Here is a 20,880-nt window from a genome sequence, read left to right as displayed (position 1 = left end):
TCTACTTGATTATCTCCTCCGTATCATCATGTACATCTTCAGCCGCACGGCCAGGGATTTCCTCTGATGTTAAGGCGCCGCACTGAACGCAGTCTTCGACCTTGAGATCTGATTTGATCATGTAGCTGTTTCGGATATATGCGATGGAAAAAACCACTGATAGGACTCTAGCTCTGCTTTCCCAGACCGTCTCAGAGATTTGTTGTGCACATAATCATTCTGACATCTGGGAGATTATGCCGACTACGCCGACACCGGCACAATATTGGCCGGAACAGGCCAATACTTCTGCACAAATTCAAGTGGCTCCTTCAGCCATGGTGTTTCCATGTTATGGTCCCTGTCGAAGACATGGTGACCCGTCTGCCAACTTAAATGCATTGGCACGTCTGGCTGAAGCCGTTGCAGCTTCTCCGCCCATGCTTCCGAATACTCCCACGAAACCTAGGTTAGGTCAGCGGTAATATAAATAACGTATCCATATTGATACTTACAGCTTCATCCTCCTTCGAGTGCACTAACAGAATCGGCGGCATCTTCGGGGCTGTTTCGACACTGCTCATTGGATCGATCCAAGCCCTGTCACCAGAAATATCGCAGAATTTGCCAGCCTGAATCATGGCCCGGTGGAGGTCCATCCTGGTGCCGAACTTGGCTCGAGTGCAAATTTTACCAGGCTCCAGCCCTGCCAAATGCTCCTCTATGAGTGAATAAGGAAGGGGCGGGGTCAACCTATAGTCAAGTTTGATTTCCTCTAGAGTCCTGTTCTCTGGAATGTTAAGCAGCTTCCCAAGATCAATACCTGGGTACTGTATGAAAAGAACCTTGATGGGCAACTGTGTCATGCGTAGCATCGCAGTCTGCGCCGTGTAATAACCGCCCGCACTCTCGCCGCCAACAAGCAAGTTGCGAGCATCTAGCTCAAGCCCGAGAATCGCCTGCCGGAGGACTTGTTGCGCCTCCTGCTCGACCCACTTCCAGAAAGAGCGTACATCATCGAGACCATCTGTCATCTCGTGTTCTGGCCGGAGGCGGTAGTCTGGTGTGAGCACTATGGCCCCGTGCTTGAGTGCCAACTCGAGGAAACTACCGCCCAGATCAGCATTTGAAGGTCCCACTCGGGCTAGCCTCTTCGTGGGAGCTTACAATGGTCTGAGGGAGGCATCGGCCTCTCCTTCAGTCCATCCACCACCATGGAACCTCACCAACAGAGGCCTGGGTCCTGGTGGGAGTTGCTTGGGAATGACAAAGAATGCATGGATTGGTTGGGAGTCGACGTATTTATATGCAACACGGTAAGCGTCAAATTTATGAAGGATTCTTATAGTGTTGCTCCACTGCTTTGCTGGGTCAATGGTGTAAGGCTCCATAGTTGCTGTGGCAGATAGATGACTATTCTCATTCGCAGACGAGACGTTTGAGCTGCAATCCAAATGCGAGGTGAGACACAGGAACTGCTCTTCCAACACCTGCCAGCCGAGGGCGATGTTTTATATTTAAACAGATGACCATTAATAATGTTATGGACCGCGAAAAAGACCTAGTCACAGTCTGCAGAGCAGGCGATGCCTGATCAGTAATAATGGGTGTTCCCCACGAACATACTATACGATGCGTAAGAATGAGGCACAAGGCTAGGACCCACTAGACGATCTTAGGCGAGCACCAGTTGTGTGGAACTGTCGAGTTGACTCGTCAGAAATTTCCAGTCAACCCAGCGATTCCCACCTTTTCAAGATCACTCAACCTCGAGATTATATGTACGAGTAGGTGGTCCTTGGTCTCATTGTTCTCGGAATTAGTCGCTTTATTGGAATCCTATGCGTTTCACACGATAACAAAATTCGATATTTCTCTCTGTCCCTGTCACCTTCCCATCATGTTATTGTGCTTGCTTCAGTGCGGCCGCTTCCTTTCTTTTCCATGCTATACACGTTCAAGCCTCGACCACAAATGGCAAAGACCTCGCCTGCTGTTCGAAATAGAGCTGCTACAGCTCGACTGTCTCTGCCCACGAACAGACTACCAAGACCTCGATAGTGCCATGTTTCTCCCTTACAATATCCCCGAGCTTCGGTGGACTTTCCTGTGCCGTATCTCCGGTGGGGTTTTAGGCCAAGGCACTCGCTTCCGTACCATGGTTCGTGTTGCTTCGCACACTCTGGGTATCTTGAACACTATTAAACGTGAATAAAATAAGAATTCATTGCTAATCAGCACTTGAATGCATCATCCGACATATCTTAAACGGGGAGATTCCCCGCTTCAGGGTAAAGAGTGGATGCAGTACACAAAAGCACGAGTACGTTGATATCCCCCCAATCTACCATCTCCAACTCACCTATTATTCGTCATCATCCAAGATTGCTAAGTACATCGAGTGACATAAACCAATCCATCATTGTGCTTGATTGTGCAGGTTTCACCACCTCTATCTTATGTATTGACTTTTAACGGGGCAAAAGCCGAGCACGTGTGGTAGGTATTAGTGGCAGGTATACACGGCGGAATCAATCGAGATGGCATGTGCTCTGACTATAGCGCGCCCCATGTGCACATATCACGTAATGAAATACTACTCGTAGTAGTAATGGTCGTGGATATCGATACAGGGCAGCGCTGCGTACCAGGCTTGGAAGCAGGGACATCCAATTCCTAGATTGAGTTAGCATTATTGCCAAGGCACTATGATGTCGGATCTGGAATGGCCTGGGCCTAGAGGGTGTCTAACCACGATAAGGAGGTGTGCCGAGGCACGTGCAGCCGCAGAAATCTCAAGCCATTGCGATTGGACATGGGTGCAGTACTTGTTTACAACCCGAAACCGCGCATCCCCGACAATCCGTGCGGGACCACTCATCGACTCGTTGGCGCAGCCTGGCAACCAATCCGTCAAACTTCGGACCTTTGGATTTGTTGCTTGTTTGCTCTCCTGAAAGACCAATAATCGACACGCTCTGTGTTTTGACTTGCATTCTCACCCACAGACCATCTCGGTCACGTTGCCTGCAATTCCTCAGCCTCTCCCACGATGTCGTCAAGTCAAGTCAGTGGTACCTTCAGAGGCACTCCTACGAGCAATCGTCGTGGCCCGCTGCCTTTCACGGACAGTCCATCGAGTATCCCTCGTCCGAAGTTGGATTCGGTCAACAGTCAAGCCCCGAGCGAGATGTCTGGAACTTCAACCATGTCCGCCAGTAGGCAGAAACAGAGCAAGAGGGATGAGGTAGGCCTCAAACCGAAGAAGTCGTTATCTCTTTGCCTAACAATGTTTATCAGGCCATCCGACGCAAGATGGAGGCGGATCTCAGTAAGAAGAAGCATGTCCCTTCACGAGCCCGACATACTCGCAAAGCACCACCCGGAACAGTCCTCGCTCTCAAACCTAGCCAGGCTTTGCAGATAAAACCCAACACTACCGTTGCCGAAGCCGCTCAACTGATGGCTGCAAAGAGAGAAGACTGTGTCCTGGTTACGGATGATGATGATAGAATCGCGGGTATTTTCACAGCCAAGGATCTTGCATTCCGTGTTGTTGGTGCAGGGATCAAAGCAAGCCAGATCACCATCGAGCAGATCATGACAAAGAACCCTCTCTGTGCAAGAACTGATACGAGTGCCACCGATGCCTTGGATTTGATGGTAAGGAAGGGCTTCCGCCATCTTCCAGTTATGGACGAGAATCAAGATATCTCTGGTATCCTCGACATTACAAAATGTTTCTACGAGGCAATGGAGAAATTGGAGAGAGCTTATAGCTCCTCACGCAAGCTGTACGATGCGCTGGAGGGTGTCCAGTCGGAACTTGGATCAAGTCAGCCCCAACAAATCATCCAATATGTTGAAGCTCTCAGGATGAAAATGTCTGGTCCGACCTTGGAGTCTGTTTTGAATGGTTTACCGCCCACCACCGTTTCAGTAAGAACATCGGTGAAGGAAGCGGCCCAGCTCATGAAAGAAAACCACACGACCGCTGTTTTGGTTCAGGATCAAGGATCTATTACCGGCATCTTCACAAGCAAGGATGTTGTCTTGCGTGTGATTGCGCCAGGCCTCGACCCATCAAATTGCAGTGTTGTTCGTGTTATGACACCTCATCCTGATTTTGCTCCTTCGGATATGAGCATCCAGGCAGCACTTCGCAAGATGCATGGTAAGCACCCTATAATTTATACACCGGACCACAGCTAACATCAATAGATGGTCATTATTTGAATCTTCCCGTTATGAACGAGACTGGCGAGATTGTAGGCATGGTTGATGTTCTTAAACTTACATATGCTACACTCGAACAAATTAACACGATGAACACCGGTGAAAGCGAAGGTCCAGCCTGGAATAAGTTCTGGCTGTCAATGGATAATGATACTGAGTCAATGATATCTGGTGATGGTAGTCACCGCCCTACAACGCCTGGGCACCGATCCATGTTGGAATCCGAAGCTACCCGCCCAGGTGTGGAACGAGGTGATAGTGTCATGCCACACGAATCTGCTTCCCATCATGGCGATGCGCATTCCGAAGTTCTACCATCAATTGAGGCTCCTGAGGACACACCCTTCCCTTTCAAGTTCAAAGCGCCCAGTGGCCGCGTGCACAGAATACAGGTGATTGCAAGTTTTGGTGTAACCGAGCTTGTAAGCCATGTCACTGCCAAACTTGGTGCTGAACTTGAAGCTGTCGGTGGTGAAGCCACAGTTGAGGATGGTAGACTGGGTAAGGCAGGTTATGCTTTGAGCTACATGGACGATGAGGGAGACACGGTTTCCATCACCACCGATCAGGATCTCCTAGACGCCATTCTTCTCGCACGACAAGGCAAGCGAGACAAAGTCGATTTGTTTGTGCATGACCCTTCCCAGCCGCCAATTGTCACGACCATCGACCCACGCCCACAGTTATCAAAGCCTCCCACACCACCAGAGTCGATTGCAAAGGAGGCACCGGCGACTGCACTACCCGAGAGCGAAGAAGACGACGAGGAGGAACGTGCACCGGTGAAGACAATCCGATCCAAGAGACCTCATGGCCTTACGACTGTGCAATCAACGCAAGAAGAGCAAATCATTGCGGGCGTTCCCAATGACCTTCTCCTACCAGGGGCGATTGTGACGCTTGCGGTTGTCATCATCGGTGTCTTTGCACTCGGCCGCGCCACTTCGAAATGATTGATTGATACCCACGAACGTTTTCCCTCATTCGTCCTCTCAACTCTAATCCCGACATTTTCTGGGGAGGGGATGGAATTCAAGTATTAAATATCTGAAGTTGTAATCCTTTTTTTTGAGACCTGGGGCTACATTGCTTGAGCAATGGATGCCTTCTTCGGTTCTACATATGCACGAACATCGCAGACAGCCAGACCGATATGGTACGTCGAATATAGCCTATTGAAATCTTGACTCTGTTGATAGACGTGCCGTTTGTTTCCCGTTGTTGCCCCAAAAGTTCTCGCATGAGTCTACAATCGAGATGATTATTATGCATCCACATCCTCGATTTTGATTTTTGAATATTTATTCCACGCCTGTACCGCTTTAATCTAACCACGGCTCTCATACTACATAGGTAGGTACCTTAGTTAACCATACCATCCACTCGCCACTAGAGTAGGTACATAACAAACATCGTCCATATGGTTACATCAAACTAGTCCTCCCGCCAATCTCCCTCCCGCCATCACCATTCGGCATCTCACCGTTCCTGCCGACAACGAACTCGCGATAAATAGCCGCCAAGCGCTTCCTTTCATCACCACTGATCGAGCTTCTCGTATTGGTCAAAGATTTCTCCATGTGCTTCCATTCAATAAGGACCTCTTCTTTTCCATTCCCATTTTCATCGCTGGCGTTAGCTTTCCGAGCCGCAATGTCCTCGCTCATGTTACCTGCGCGCAACGCTCCTTTTTGGCGCTTGCGCACGAGCTTCAGCTCGTCGATCTTGGCTGCGATGGCGGCCTTGGAGTCTGTCGCGGAAGTGGTTAGTGTCTTCTTCGCGCGCACATCCTCTTCCGGTGAGTAGAGGAACTGAATGAAGTCGGTTTTGTCGCTGCCGGGTCGCTTGCGCCGACGAGTTGCAGATCCGCTGGCATCAGCGGCCGCCTCTTTCGTGCCGTTGGAGAGGTTGTTCTTGCCCTTCTCGGCGGTCTTGATGTCGCCAAGGAGATCGTGGATCGCTTCTAGGTGGGCATTGTACATTAATGCTTGGAGGTCGGCACCGCTGAAGCCTTCGGTACGATGGGCCACGCTGAGGATTTTGTTCTCTACTTCTGGTGATAGATCGAGTTTTGTGCTTACGGCACGCAGGATGTCCACGCGGTCGTCCATGTTGGGCATGTCACAAAGCAGTGATTTGTCCAATCGGCCTGGACGTAGGAGCGCTGGGTCGATGAGATCCGGTCGAGACGTGGCGGCTAGAACGTAGACGCCGTCCAGACCCTCGGCGCCGTCCATCTGTGTCAGCATTTGATTGACCACTCGGTCGGTGACGCCTGTACTATCGTGCCCTCTTTTAGGGGCGATACTGTCGAATTCGTCGAAAAACAGAACACATGGTTTGGCAGCTTGTGCACGTTCGAAGAGATCTCGCACGGATTTCTCCGAGGCGCCGATGTATTTGTTAAGGATTTCGGGTCCCTTGACGGAGATGAAGTTGAGGCCGCATTCTCCCGCGACTGCAGAGGCGAGTAGCGTCTTTCCGCACCCGGGGAAGCCGTAGAGAAGGAGGCCTGAGCGGAGGCGAAGGGGAGACCGCGCGAAGATAGGTGCATACTTAGTAGGGTATAGGAGCGTCTCAAGGAGGGTGTTTCGAGTTTCTTGCAGTCCTCCAACCGCTGCAAAAGTGGTGCTTGAGTGTGTCAAGGTCACGTTGCGTAAGGATGATGGTGTGAAATTTTTCAAGGCGGCTTCGAAATCAACCTTAGTAAGTATAGGAGCAGCATCTGACGCATCATTCTCAGACAGAATTCGGGTAAGGGTCTCATTCCTTGCACGAGAAACGAGTAGGACGAGATCTGCAGGCATGTATCCGTCGGTCTTACCAGCGATATCGAGCAGATCAAGACTTGGTGACAAGCGGAACCCCTCAATTCGAGCTGACGACGATGACCTAGGCCTCGAGGAGAGGTTGGTGGGGTCCATCCAAGAATTCTCCGACATGCTCGTTGTGTCACTATCAGTTCTTGCATGGCCGTTCGTTTTCTGCGTTGAACCATCTTTAGTGAGCGAGTCGAGGATATCACGACGAATATCCTTGGCCGGAGCTTTGATAGCAATGATATCTCCAACAACATGTCCGCTTATTATAATTGAATTCAGGGCGTCTTTCGACTGAGCCGTTGCCAATAAAGCCACACCTGAATGGATACTGCAATATTGTCGAACAATGGCGCAGAGAAGCTCAGTGATCTGTCGACTACGGCCGTTATCGTTTCCAACCTGTAACTCGGTCTCAACAGGACAAATTTTGTCAAGATCATCAAGGATGACAACTGACTGACCACCCAATCTTGCACACCAAGACGCTGACATGAAGATCCTGGTTAGCGTCTCCTTGATCGTTGACACACGGATCTCGTCCGTGACCAACTTTTGGCACGAAAAGTATGTTACATTGAAAACATAATCTTCTCGAAGACGTTGAGCAATAGATTGAGCGAGAGATGTTTTCCCCGAGCCCACTCCTCCAGTCAGAAGCACTGAGGAACACAAAGTGAGATTGGACATGCACTGCTTTAAAACACTGTCCACACCCACAAGGATTGAAGTTGTAGCTGAGACATTATGGGCAAAGCCAGGAAATAGAGTCGTAAACTCGAGAGGTCTAGGGATTTCATCTTTAATGTCGAACTCACGGTCTTGTTCCTGCCCAAGAACCCACAAGAGAGACTCACTAGAACCATCTCCTTGCTCGGCGGGTCGGCGGAAGCGCAAAATGCCGCCATCGAATGAGGCAGCAGACAAAGGATCCCCAGTGGGTGGTAGCACCATACCATCCGTTATCGGCCCAGAGAGTAGACTGTTATCGGCGGCAAAGGTCAGTCTCAGCCTATCTGCCATCGCTTGTTTTGCTGCCTTGGAGTCTCCCCCAAATTTCAACCCTTCCTTCTTTTTGCTATTGCGCGGCAAGAATGGATAGAATGAGAACTTCTTGACAGAGTATCTAGGCAGTGGCGGCGAAGCTGTTTCAATCCGTACGATAACTCCGACCAGGCCATCAACTCCAAGCATATTGCACAGAGCTGACGATAATACGACATGTTGATTGTCCAGCGGATTGGCCCATGGAAGTATCTGGGCCACAATCTTTGCTGAAGGCCTTCCAACTTCGCTATTCTCTTCTTCTTTGAGCTGATTGACCTGTGTAGAGTCCAATTGTGCCCTGAGGCCCGACGGTCTTACTATTGCTACACTCGCCCACGCCGTAGCTCTCAAACTGCTTGACTCGATGACTTCTTGGCTTACCCAGACGCAGATTTTATCGCTTTCAGAGTCATCTGATGCGTCATCATAAAAAGCATTCGCGGAGTGGCGGTTAAATGCTCTGGCAAAAATCGCAGAGCGTGCAAGTGCTCTTCGGGAATTAGGTCCACGAGCATTGCTCGTTCCACTTTTACCACTGCGTCGACTAGCTGTGCTCCTGGCGTCACCCCTTGTGGATCGACTATTTTTAGGTCGAGTTTTCGGAGCTACAATGACTTCTGCGTCTGGAGCAATCTTGGCGAAGGGTGATGTGCTCGGGATGGGTGGCACCAAAGAAGTGACGATAATATTGGCGGTTGAAGTCGGAGATAAATGTAGCGTTAAAGGGTGCGTAGTCTCAGCTTGGGTCGAAGCATTGTTGTTGTAGGCTGGGTTTGGAAGCGCACGAATCTGAGAAAGCAGATTGAGCTCTAAGAATGTGGCATGCAATTCAATCACCTCCCAGTCTGCTGGGGTCAGGGGTTCAATGTTGATGCTGTGCGCGACAGGAGGATCAAGATGGATCAAAATGCCAATCTTTGAGCCCTCGGAAAGACCTAATAATTTGGCAAAAGTAGCATCAATTTCGACAATTTGGGTCTCTTGCTCACGTCCTGAGCGAGCTCGATCATTGCTGATGACGGAGGAGGGCCGAGTCCGGCTGGGCATTCCAGTCCATCCGACATAAGCAGATCGCTGAAACCCAGAGGAGTTCCCGCTTGAGACGGCGCCTGTTGAGAGCGTTTGTGACCGATACTGCAATTCCACCACGATGTTTTGAGCTGGCTGTTTTCGACATAAGTACATATGCTTTTAGGCGAAGGGCAGTTCTCACAATATTTGTATTGCTAATTAGTGCTATCAGTCCCGGGGGAAGATTGACCAGACAGTTCTTGAGGGAGACAAGTGCCACCTCGGCGCGCACAGCTGGTGCCATTCTTACGAGCCTCCCTGTGGCTCCGATGGCGGGGATGTAGAGAGCTTCGGTCAGCAGAGCAAGGAGCTTAAGCAGCGTAATGCTCTACGGAAAGGAAATGGGTTCGAGACCGCAAGCTTGCGTGAACAAGTCCCTTCAGCTCGAGCTTATGTTGAAGATCTGATCTAAAGGAAACACTGAATGACCAGAGGAAAGCTCGGAGGATGTTCAAATGTCAAGGTCACGAGTTTGTTGAGAGACAACCGTGGAGATGGGCCTCGGCTCAAATTCGAGGGTGGCAAGAGGATATGGCAGACCACAGAGCGTACATACGCAGATTGCACTTCTGTTCTAATACTTCCCTGAACACTTAACGCGTCTGTCCGACGCGAGTTGAACGCGTTCTCCCCGTAACGTGAAGATTGGCAGCCAGCCACCCCTTGTCCACAGAGATGCTTTCTTCTCTCGCAGGCTTCCCAACTTTCACCCACCTTGCCGTTTTCCTGAGCAGGCACATTCACAATGGCGCTCCTACAGCATAAAGCGCTTGCTGACTACAAGAAACAAGTCGAGGCCTTTCAGTCCTTCCTCGAGAAATTCGAGACATCCAAAACCTCACCAGATGCAGCCACCGAGGCCATTAGCGCGCTGGATCTTGACGGGGATCAGACCAGTGATGAATATGACTTCATGGATGATGTCGCCGAACGAGATGGCAATAACTCCCGACGGCGGCCAAAGCGGAAGTATCTTGATATGTTGCTAGATGTCGCCAACCGAGAGCGCCCAGATGTTCTGATAGAGCTCGACGATGTGCGAGAGGTATATGTGAAACTCCAACCAACTCCTACCACATTAACTAACGCTACAACGCAGTTCGAGGACTCTTTAGGAGCCGAATCTGATCTCCATCTCGTTGAATCAATCACGAAGAATACAAAGCACTACATCGACCTTTTCTCAGAGGCGGTGGACAAGGCAATGCCAGAACCAACCAAAGCGATCTCGTAGGTCACATAACATGGCTTCGATTGCAAGTTTTCTGATCATCATCTAGTTTCAAAGACGATATCATTGATATTATCACCGCTCAACGACAAAAACGGAACAACACAATCGTTCAGAACGCCCAAGTAGATCCTGACGTGAATCCTGCTGTCGCATCCTTCCCACCAGAATTAACGAGAAGATACACACTCTACTTCAAGCCCATCACTCCTACGGGTGCAGACATTGCGAAGAAAACACTGGCCGTGCGACAAGTTCGTGGGGAGCATTTGGGTCAATTGATCACTGTGCGTGGGATCACGACAAGAGTCTCCGACGTCAAACCAAGCGTACGCATCCAGGCTTACACGTGTGATCGATGTGGTTGTGAGATCTTTCAACCTATTGCAACGAAACAATTCACGCCGATGCAAGTCTGTCCTTCAGAGGATTGCCAGAAGAATGACACAAAAGGCCAACTGTTCCCGGCTACCCGCGCCTCCAAGTTCGTGCCATTTCAAGAAGTCAAAATACAGGAGATGGCAGATCAGGTTCCAGTTGGTCACATTCCAAGAACATTGACAGTCCATTGTAACGGACCTCTTGCGAGAAAAGTCAACCCAGGTGACATTGTTGATATTGATGGCATTTTCTTACCGACGCCTTACACAGGATTCAGAGCCATCCGGGCCGGACTTCTAACAGACACTTATCTCGAAGCCCAGCATATCACCCAACACAAGAAAGCCTATCAGAATGTGAAACTTGATCTTCGGGTTCTGCGGCGCATCGAATCTTTCAAGGCCACAGGCCACCTCTACGAATATCTGGCAAAATCGATTGCTCCTGAAATTTATGGACACTTGGATGTCAAGAAAGCACTTCTTCTTCTATTGATTGGTGGCGTCACCAAAGAGATGGGCGACGGCATGCGCATTCGTGGCGACATAAATATCTGTCTTATGGGTGACCCTGGCGTAGCGAAGTCCCAGCTTCTCAGATATATTCAAAAAGTTGCGCCACGCGCTGTCTACACCACCGGTCGAGGCTCAAGCGGAGTTGGTCTAACAGCCGCTGTAATGCGTGATCCAGTTACAGACGAGATGGTGCTTGAAGGTGGTGCGTTGGTTCTCGCAGATAACGGTATCTGCTGTATTGACGAATTCGATAAAATGGATGATGGAGACAGAACCGCCATTCACGAAGTCATGGAACAGCAAACCATCAGTATTAGCAAAGCTGGTATTACTACCACCTTAAACGCTAGAACTTCGATTCTAGCAGCGGCTAATCCTCTATACGGACGATACAATCCACGTATCTCACCTGTGGACAATATCAACCTTCCAGCCGCCCTACTGTCTCGTTTCGATGTCTTGTTCCTGATACTTGACACCCCTTCGCGGGAAGCGGACGAAGAGCTCGCCAATCACGTCTGTTACGTGCACATGAACAATGCGCACCCCGAACGCGAAGGCGAGGGCGTCACATTTGCACCAGACGAGGTACGACAATACATTGCACAAGCGAGGACCTACCGACCTAACGTCCCCAAAGGCGTGAGTGACTACATGGTAGGGGCATACGTTCGAATGCGCCAGCAGCAGAAACGGGATGAAGGAGGCAAGAAGCAGTTCACGCACACCTCGCCGCGTACGCTCCTCGGTGTCCTACGTCTTTCACAAGCGCTGGCTCGGCTGCGGTTCAGCAATGAAGTCGTCAGCGAGGATGTCGACGAGGCATTGAGACTGATCGAAGTGTCCAAGGCAAGCTTGTACCACGACTCGCGCAGCGGTGGTGATCAGACGGTGTCAAGCAGGATCTACGATCTCATCCGTGGCATGAGAGAATCAGGAGCTGCCAGCGTCGGCAGTGGTGGTGCACGAGGCGAGTTGAATCTGACCAGAGTTCGGGAATTGGTCCAGGCCAAGGGCTTCACGAGCGACCAGTTCACGAGGACGGTGGAGGAGTATGAGTTGCTGGATGTAAGTGGACAATGCTTTGAGAGTTTCTTACCACCGCGTTTTCATCCGTTGCTTCGTTGAAACGAATGCTGATGTCTCATCTCTTGCAGGTGTGGCAAGTCGCTAATAACGGCACCCGACTGGTGTGGATTGAGGCCGGTGACAGCGACGACGAGGATATGAGCGATTGAGCGATGGAACGATTGATTGACGGAGTGAGTAGTTAAGAGAAGGCCCAATGCAGCCAGCACGATGGGTTCGAATCTACGGAAATCACGGACACGGCAGTCCCTCTTCAGGGTAATGCATGGATGAGCCTTGAGAGTTCCGATCGTTTTGTTGGTCCTTCAATTCCCAAAAGGATGATATAGAGGGAGCTCAGCTAGGTAGAAGCTTGTCAGCGATATCGGTCATGCCATACAAATGCTATGCGATGCGATGCGATGCGATGCAATGAAAAGAGGGATCCAGAGTCTAGAGTCCATGGGATCTCATGCACCTGTTCCACTTTATTCGCAAAGAATCCGAACCCGCTGCCGCCTACAGTCCGAGAAATCAGTTTTCCGCGTTCGTAGAACACGCGAAGCCAATGAGAAAAGATAACACCAAATCAAATGAAATTAACTAATGACGGCACCCTGTTTCGAAAAAGAAGCAAAACTCCGATAGTATTCGTAGACGTCCTGAACGAGAGGCTCGTTAGGCACCCGTACCCAACCGGACCAGCCAACCAGTCATGCCCATCCTCGTGCAAATTCGGAGTACCTTAACTAAACAAGCATAGACGTTTTGAGTCTCTGAATAGCAAGTGCTCCATAAAAGAGGCCGGACATCGTGCTGTGCCTGGTGAATTTAAAATGTACCTTTGAGATGACGCCCCCCATTGTGAAACTCACAGCTTTCTGATTCCTTCCAGTGATGCCGAAAATGAAGCCCCAGAGAAGAGATCTCCCCCGTTGAAAGAATAATTCGTAGCGTAGCGTAGCATAGCACATCATAGCTAAATTCCATTTCGCCTCTAATAATTGCACTGGACCACGTCGGAAAAATTTCCCCCTATGGAAAGGCTTTCAGTCCCGTGTTCGCTGCAGCGGATCGTCCTCGTGTATATCCCCTTCCCGCTCAGGACTACTGGCGGTGCCACCGGTCCTCATTCGTCGATTCTGTTCCATCTGTTCGCGGAAAGCATTGCCCGTACTTGATGGTTTCAGGGACGCTGGCACGGGAACGGTTGAGAATGTATCCTGCCTTGACGTTGTTCGGGATGGATACCCTGTCTCGATGTCCAGATCGCCTCGGTTCAGGCCAGCCGTCGAGTACTCTGGCTTTGCGTGCCGGGGACCTCCTACACCACCATTGTTGGTGCCAAACTCCATTTCGTAGCGCGAGTCGTCGTCATCCTCGCCTGATACAGGTATGCGGTCATCCAGGACTTCGAGTGTTTCGCTGTCGACGAGAACCTTGCCACGAACAGGTCGTCGAATCGGAGTTCCCCACGTTCGCATAGGGTATGCACGACCCTTTTCCCACACGTGATGCACTGGCGGGAAGTACTGGCGATAGCTGGCCCATGCGACGAGGATGCCGAGTAACGACCCAAAGAGGACATCGAATGGGTGATGACGAGCATCCATGATTCTGGAGCCGGCGACACAGGAGGCTGCGAGGGTTGGTATCAGGACGACGAACGTTCGCCAAACTTCACCACGTTGATCGAGAACGTGGAGTTTTGCAGCGAGATAAAGAGACAGGTAAAAGAGGCCGGCGAAACTGCTGGATGAGTGGCCGGATGGGAATGATCGGAAACCATCTTGCATAATGTGCTCGTCTGTCTCGGTGCACAGTGCTTTGGTTGCCAGAGTAAAGACGGCTAGGGCGTCGACTTTTGCTGGGTCGGGCTTGCACCGGGCAATAATGTCAGGACGAGGCTTGCCGATAAGATTTTTGAGAGATCCAGTGATGACGAACGCAGCGCCTTGGGCGAGTAAAAGACCTAACCAGCCACAATTGAGTTCCCATAGTCGGTCCCAGAAGGTGTACTTGGTACGAGTACGTGTGGTACGGCGATGGTGTGAGAAGAGGCCATCGAGAAATAAAGTATAGACGGCAATAGCAGCTCCGGGGAAGAGACCAGAGATAACAAGGGCGAGCCATATGGGGACCCTTTCAGGGTCGGCATAGGGATACTGGAGCGATGCATTGTTGAGAGAGAAGGGTTGAGCGAAGGGGGTGACGATCTTGTCGAGAACGGCGTATAATATGGCCAAAAGACTAGAGTTGTGGTTAGGAGACGCATTGTCTGTTGCTCATCAAGTCACTTACACTATTATTAAGTAATCAATCACATATCTGTAAAACGAAGAGAATCAGAATCAGAATCAGAATCAGAATCGCATTGATGGCAGGGACAAGGCTGAAGGAAAGGTGATTTTGATAGAACGTACGAAACCAAGGCTCGGGTCGGAATTCTCCCTGGAGGTGCGAGACCTCTACCCTGAAGATCCAGACGGTTGACTAGACGATCCATTATCTGCCCGAGTTGATGGTTGATTCAACCACTGAAATGTTTAAGAGCTGGATGCCGAGAATGGATCATCTGGCAGAGCTGAGAAGTCGCAAGATGGAAGAGCCCATTGAAGGGGTGGATTTGAATTCTGGTCAGGTATGGATGAGGTTGGTTTGATGAAAGAGGTGAGTGCGAGATGGCAGTAGTGCGAGGTTCGAGGGAGTTAGCGAGATGTAAGACGAGCAAAGCGACCGGCTAGTCTTGTCCTTGTTGGGTCTTGGGTGGTCTTGGACTGTCAGAAGTGATGGACCGATGGATGGATGGATGGATGGAGTGTCGCGTGCCTGGCATAAGACAGCCTCCCTCGTTGAAACTGGAGCTGATGAAAAAGAAGTGCCATCCAGCAACCCCTGCTACCCAGCACCGGTGGCGGCAATTTGACGATTTCTTGGCTGAAGACTGAGCCACCAAAGAGGAGCCCTCGGCGCCCTTGGAAGCCCTTACAGCGGGGGGTTAGGGGAGGGGATTGGCGCAGGAGAGACGCTGTAGGGGCGGTCAGGGCGCGAAGGGCGCCCTCGGCCTCCCGTCGGGTTAAAAGGCTTCTCTTGTTTCGGGCCTGAAAGCCTCCCCAAACGTGTAGAGTACCACGTAGGATGGAATTGGCTCACGGGGATCTGGAGTCTTGGAGGCTTGGACAAAGGCCCAGAACAGTCTAGGCAGAGGGATTCGCCTGGGTTGTGAATGGAATTAGCAACAATCAGCTCCACCGGGCCTCAAACCAGATCCCAGATCATCGAGGCTGTGCAGGTTGAGTCAAGGCGAGGCAGTGGTGACTGGGTAAGTGTACTCGGTGCCCGTTTCATGTGTCTGACATTCTTCCTTGGTCAATCCTCATTCCCGGGCCTGAGTATGGATTACAGATGCTCCGTACTCGCAATTGTTCGAGGCACCAGCACCTCTGTACAGTAATACAGGACTCCGCGCTGCTTGCCAAACACAGCTGTTCTTGCGGCTCTTGCTTCTTGGCGATCCCACATGTGACCGACGAAGCCCTAACAGCCTCTTGGCTCATCCCAATGTGGAAAGCAGTTGTTGTCCTCATCGCAGCGCACACATCGCACATGTACGGAGTCCTTCATATAATGTCATTCACTGCTGATCCTCGCTGCTACTCGGTGCTTATTACGCCTTCTGCCACCGCTACGACTCAATTAGTACAGGCCAGTGCTCATCAATCAATTCATTCTACTTGACAGTCCACCCGACCACTGCTTTTTCTGTTTCTTCCTTTCATCCAAATCCTGGTGCTTCGCTTCTGATGCTACTGAGCCCACCAAGGAGTGGTGATGACACTTGATCGCACAATGCACAGTCCTCTTTAGGCGAAGTGACCTACTGTGGTTTTCAATCCGCCGAATAGACCCATGTACCATTCACCCACCTACAATCCTTCACCTTGGGTAAGTACTCCGTACTCGGGACGTCGTATGAGGGACAGCAACTGCTGCTCGTCCTCCCGGGGCCTTCCTTTCAACCTCGGGCTCCCCCCCGCTAACCACCTCCTTGCCCAATGGACTGAACGAGACGCCGATCATATGATTCTGTAGGCCGCAAGACCACTTGACGTCTTGCCCAACCTCTCCCCACCAAGTGCCACCGGAAATCCTTTTCAAGTACTTACCCGAGGATATCTACGAACTTTATCATTGTCGTTTAGCTTTCCTACCAAGACTCAAGAGGGGGCAGCACTGAATGGCCTTCAAGCTGTCTCCAAGCATTGACTATGTACCTACCCCGCGCCTCGAGTTTTGGGTCGCGTCTCTGGGTCGGCTCAATGGCCAGGTCCTGCTTGACTCGTCGATGAATGGCAATGAGTATATGAACTTGGGAAGGAATTAATTCTAGGTAGCAAAGAAAGCGTCCTCCCCACTCCCAGAACCGAGCTTCTCCCTATTTCTCCTCTGTTCCACCATTAAGATATAACATATTTGCCTGCGATACCACGGAAACATGGCAGACTACTCCAATCTCCCCGATTTCGATAGCCTCCCCAAAGTGAAGGACATGCCCCAAGGTTGCGCCTGGGGAGTCTTCGACAAGGATGGCAAGAAAGACCATCTGGGCTGCCTCAATCTCCTGAGCCCCAAAGTCGTGCAAGAAGCCTTCAAAGAAGCTCGCGATGGCGTGTCCATCTCCCTGAATTGGCCCATTGGCGCCATCAAGAAGCCCGGCTTCCTGCGCAAAGGCCTCGAGCACAAGGTCATCTCCTTCAAAGACTCTCCCTTTGACATCCATGGCTACGACGACGAACTCGAATTCAACACCCAGTGTTCTTCCCAATGGGATTCCCTAGTTCACTTCGCACATCAGCCGACCGGTCTGAACTACAATGGCACCCAGCCCGCCAGGACTGACTTGATCCAAGCATTTGGCGAGATCGACGTAGACAAAACTCTGCCCACTCTAAACCACTGGCATGATCGTGGCGGCTTGGTCGGTCGAGGTGTCCTCCTCGACTATCGCGCCTACGCTGAAGCCAAGGGAATCAAGTACGACTGTTTCTCGGCACATGCGATCTCTGTGCAGGACCTCGAAGCCGTGGCTGAGCACCAGGGGACGAAATTCAAGCATGGAGACATCGTCATCGTCCGCTCCGGCTTCACAGAAGATCTGGGCGTTGCCTCGGCTGAGGAGCAGGAACAAATGCTCGGAACCCACAAGGCCGTTGGCGTCAAGGGAAATCGCGAGAGCGCCCGATGGTTCTGGAATCACCACTTCGCCGCCGTTGCGGGTGATGCCATCGCGTTTGAAGTCCTACCGCCAACTATCGAAGATGAGGATAATAGGGATGGCACGATCGGGGAACTCGGTATGTATACTTCCCTCTATCTACCAATCGTGAAGTTCCTGGTCGAAGAGTGGACATTTGCTGACTGTAATCCACCCTTTGGGGGAAACAGTGCTGCATCAATATTTCCTGTCGCTGTTTGGACTCAATATCGGTGAGCTGTGGGATCTGAAGGCTCTGGGAGCACATTGCAAGAAAGTCGGCCGTTATGAGTTCTTGCTCACCAGCGTACCGCTCAACGTTCCCGGTGGTGTTGGCAGCCCCCCGAACGCCCTAGCAATCTTCTAGACTGTCTTCATGTCGGCTTTTGCGTGCATGACGGGATGCAGGGCTGTGGTCAAGCTGACTTGTGGAGCTTGGATTCATATCAGAATCGCATTGTTGCTGTTGGAGGAAAGGAAGTCTCGCATGAGGCTAGGCCACACGGGTTGGTTCGCCCATACCAAAACCTGGTTATCATTGAAACCCAAAGGACGAGGGTAATCGGCTTGTCTGAAGCAGCGTGGCCACTACCTATCCCATCCACTGCAGCTACAGGTACCTAAGTCAAGAAATCGCCAAACAAAAACACATCGGAAAATGGAGTGTTTGTCCCTGGTTTTCTATGATCAGAACGCGCCGTCAATGTCAAGTGCAGCCAGGTATGGTATGTTGTAGAACTTTATTCCATTTGAATTTATATTTTGATGTCCCGTTCTCCTTTGCATCTTTGGTTGAAGCACCTCGCTATGCAGAAACTGTCATTCGTCTCTTCCGATGTCCAGGTGAACGGGTGAGTCTCCACGCCCGAGAGAGTCATCTCGGAGATGTTGGTCAAGGAGGCCCACTAGTGTTCTTTCTCTTCATTCCATGATCGGCCAGAGCCACCGGTCAGTCCGCCATTATCGTCGGGACAGACAGCTCAGACAAAAGGTCAGCCCACCGTCACATGATTTCGTTCACCCATCGTTACAACCCCTTGGATCTCTCTGCGGTCAAGTTGAGCTCAATCGTACCTCTCCGGCGCGGGAATGGGAAACCAAGCTCAGACACGCTGGACTGTAGTCGATCAGTCAATACTGAGACTGCGTCGAGCCTTCATTCTTCTCCACCAAATCGCCCACCCCCAAGCTCCGGCCAACCTTGACCTTGACCATCTTCTCCTTCTTCCCATCGCCCTCGCCATTAACCGCACCATCCTTTCCACCTAGACTGCCCACCGCCTCCCCCTCATCGTCATCATCTTTCTCGGGCACATCCTTGATCTGAAAGCGCCTCAAATCCATCTTCATGGCATACGCATCCTCGCCGTCGGCGTAGTACTTGCTCTCGACCTTCTCGACCTCGAAGCCGAGGGTGTCACGGTACAGATGCAGGGCGGCGACGTTGGACATGCGTACGTGCAGGCTCACGTAGTTGGCGTTGAAGACCTCGGCCATCGCGCGCTGGCTCATGCGCATAAGCTTCTCTGCGATGCCTAGACGGCGGTGTGTTCGCATCACCGACAGCGAAGTGATATGCCCGTGCTGCACGCCGTCCGGTGGGTCTTCCTCCATCTTTGCGAGCACGTACCCAACAACTTTGGGGTAGGCGCTGGGTTTAGACCCCGGTCCGCGCACGACGGCGACGAAGGAGAGTTGCGGCCATGTCAGGGCGTGGTACAGGTAGTATTTCAGGAAGTAGTTCTCCGGGAGGTTGGTGAGGTTGCATTGTTGGATAGACGGGAGGAGCGAGATGTGTGACGGGAACGACGAGATGGGGAGTATGTCGACCATTCTGAGAGGTCTTGTCGACGGATAGGAAGTCCGCAATTGGTGTGAAGATGAGTTCGCTGGTAGATCAATGCCGGTGAGGGTCGAATTGGACGAATATTGTGCAGTGCTGGTGCCCGCAGGCCCGGCGTATCTTCGGGGGGTTTGTTTTCAAATGACGTATATTTAATGCACACAGCCTCACGCGACTTTCATTGAGCTATTTCCCTTTTTCCCTTTCTTCCTGAGTTCCTCTGTATTTACTGTAATGAATCCATTCATGCTATCGACATCTTCATGCCACCGTTAGCACAAATAATACTTCCTGTAGTCCACCCACTCTCTTCTGAGCAGAGCATTCCTATGACACCTGCAATTTCATCCGTAAATCCAGGTCTCTTCCCACCCATGCCCTTGGTCACAATATCGTCATACTCCTGAGGATCCCCGCCCGCTCGCGCTCGTGTGGCATCGTCACCGGTATAGTTCATTAAAGGAGCAGCATCCACATATTTCTGGTTGGTCTTCCAAAACTTCTCGCCGGCCTCAGAATACATGTCACCCCATACTGGACCTGGGTTGACTGCATTGACGGTGGCATTTTCCGCCAGTTCTCGTGCCCAAACTCGAGTCATGCCCTCGAGTGCGGCCTTGGTTCCCGCATATATAGACTGCGATTCACAGCCAAATGCAGCCGACACACTCGACACATTGACAATCCTACCGGACCTATCCTTCGGTAGATGGGGTTGAAATGCCTGGACCAGCAGCAAAGGAGCTAAGACATTCACATTGTATTGTCGGTGAAATTGCGTCTCTTCAATTGGGCCTAGATCAGGGTCGTTCAGCAATTTGTTGCCAGCGATACCTGCATTATTGATGATGATGTCCACCTGGAACGACCCAGTGCGGGGGTGAGAGAAATGGTTTTGGGCGGTGGAGAGGATATGAGGCACGCTCCGTGTTGGATCTGCGAGATCGGCCTGGACTGGGACGGCGAGGATATCGTGCTGGCTGGAAAGTTTTCCGCAGAGATCTATGGTTGGTTCCGTAGAAGAGTCGGAGGTGTAGACCAGGAGCAAATTACACCCTTTGGCAGCCAGATTGCGGGCTGTTGCTGCACCGATGCCTAGAACACGTTAGAAGAGGTCGGAGGCCCTACCATGTCACGTAATGCATTGTACCTCTTGATCCTCCGGTAACTATGCCCAACTTGCCCTCGTGTGGGCGGTATGCTACGTCGCGCGGCACGTTGGTAGACGAGAATGTTCTTCTGCTAGAGGAAGGTCGCTGTGCCATGTTGAGTAGCAATGACAGAAAGTAGAGAAGGTCCTCCTAGATCTTAGGGCACAAGGGAAGAACGATACCTAGGTAGGTAGGCAGTATATATTTGCAACAGTGATTTCGGTGTTATTTAGACCGACATGGCGGCATGGCCACGCATGTTCCTGTCAATGGCTTTTGGTGGTG

The 20,880-nt window shown here is 51.2% G+C and overlaps 8 protein-coding genes across 8 annotated transcripts; 3 read left to right on the top strand and 5 right to left on the bottom strand.

The window, feature by feature from the left end:
* Positions 1 to 243: 243 nt before the first annotated feature.
* A1O9_11947 (uncharacterized protein) lies at positions 244 to 1,370 on the bottom strand (the record flags this gene model as incomplete). The annotated part of the gene is made up of 3 exons (XM_013399093.1): positions 244 to 444; positions 495 to 1,086; positions 1,147 to 1,370. 3 exons carry the CDS (start codon positions 1,368 to 1,370, stop codon positions 244 to 246), a joined length of 1,017 nt encoding a protein of 338 aa, XP_013254547.1.
* A 1,661-nt stretch (positions 1,371 to 3,031) lies between these two features.
* On the top strand, positions 3,032 to 5,168 carry A1O9_11946 (uncharacterized protein; the record flags this gene model as incomplete). The annotated part of the gene is made up of 3 exons (XM_013399092.1): positions 3,032 to 3,226; positions 3,280 to 4,153; positions 4,201 to 5,168. 3 exons carry the CDS (start codon positions 3,032 to 3,034, stop codon positions 5,166 to 5,168), a joined length of 2,037 nt encoding a protein of 678 aa, XP_013254546.1.
* Positions 5,169 to 5,639: 471 nt separating this feature from the next.
* Positions 5,640 to 9,396, bottom strand: A1O9_11945 (uncharacterized protein; the record flags this gene model as incomplete). The annotated part of the gene is made up of 2 exons (XM_013399091.1): positions 5,640 to 9,245; positions 9,295 to 9,396. 2 exons carry the CDS (start codon positions 9,394 to 9,396, stop codon positions 5,640 to 5,642), a joined length of 3,708 nt encoding a protein of 1,235 aa, XP_013254545.1.
* Positions 9,397 to 9,897: 501 nt separating this feature from the next.
* A1O9_11944 (minichromosome maintenance protein 7 (cell division control protein 47)) lies at positions 9,898 to 12,517 on the top strand (the record flags this gene model as incomplete). The annotated part of the gene is made up of 4 exons (XM_013399090.1): positions 9,898 to 10,197; positions 10,252 to 10,382; positions 10,433 to 12,347; positions 12,437 to 12,517. 4 exons carry the CDS (start codon positions 9,898 to 9,900, stop codon positions 12,515 to 12,517), a joined length of 2,427 nt encoding a protein of 808 aa, XP_013254544.1.
* Positions 12,518 to 13,396: 879 nt separating this feature from the next.
* A1O9_11943 (uncharacterized protein) lies at positions 13,397 to 14,853 on the bottom strand (the record flags this gene model as incomplete). The annotated part of the gene is made up of 2 exons (XM_013399089.1): positions 13,397 to 14,597; positions 14,771 to 14,853. 2 exons carry the CDS (start codon positions 14,851 to 14,853, stop codon positions 13,397 to 13,399), a joined length of 1,284 nt encoding a protein of 427 aa, XP_013254543.1.
* A 1,989-nt stretch (positions 14,854 to 16,842) lies between these two features.
* Positions 16,843 to 17,968, top strand: A1O9_11942 (uncharacterized protein; the record flags this gene model as incomplete). Its single annotated transcript, XM_013399088.1, has 2 exons — positions 16,843 to 17,701; positions 17,793 to 17,968. The coding sequence occupies 2 exons, from the start codon at positions 16,843 to 16,845 to the stop codon at positions 17,966 to 17,968; spliced, it is 1,035 nt and encodes a 344-aa protein (XP_013254542.1).
* Positions 17,969 to 18,732: 764 nt separating this feature from the next.
* Positions 18,733 to 19,434, bottom strand: A1O9_11941 (acetyltransferase; the record flags this gene model as incomplete). The annotated part of the gene is made up of 1 exon (XM_013399087.1): positions 18,733 to 19,434. One exon carries the CDS (start codon positions 19,432 to 19,434, stop codon positions 18,733 to 18,735), a length of 702 nt encoding a protein of 233 aa, XP_013254541.1.
* A 254-nt stretch (positions 19,435 to 19,688) lies between these two features.
* A1O9_11940 (3-oxoacyl-[acyl-carrier protein] reductase) lies at positions 19,689 to 20,709 on the bottom strand (the record flags this gene model as incomplete). Its single annotated transcript, XM_013399086.1, has 2 exons — positions 19,689 to 20,539; positions 20,595 to 20,709. 2 exons carry the CDS (start codon positions 20,707 to 20,709, stop codon positions 19,689 to 19,691), a joined length of 966 nt encoding a protein of 321 aa, XP_013254540.1.
* Between the last annotated feature and the right edge of the window lie 171 nt (positions 20,710 to 20,880).

This window comes from Exophiala aquamarina (genome assembly GCF_000709125.1).
Source record: "Exophiala aquamarina CBS 119918 chromosome Unknown aczIA-supercont1.20, whole genome shotgun sequence".
NCBI classification, from domain to species: Eukaryota; Fungi; Ascomycota; class Eurotiomycetes; order Chaetothyriales; family Herpotrichiellaceae; genus Exophiala; species Exophiala aquamarina.
Note: the sequence above shows the minus strand (reverse complement) of the source record. Positions and strands in the feature narration are given on the sequence as shown.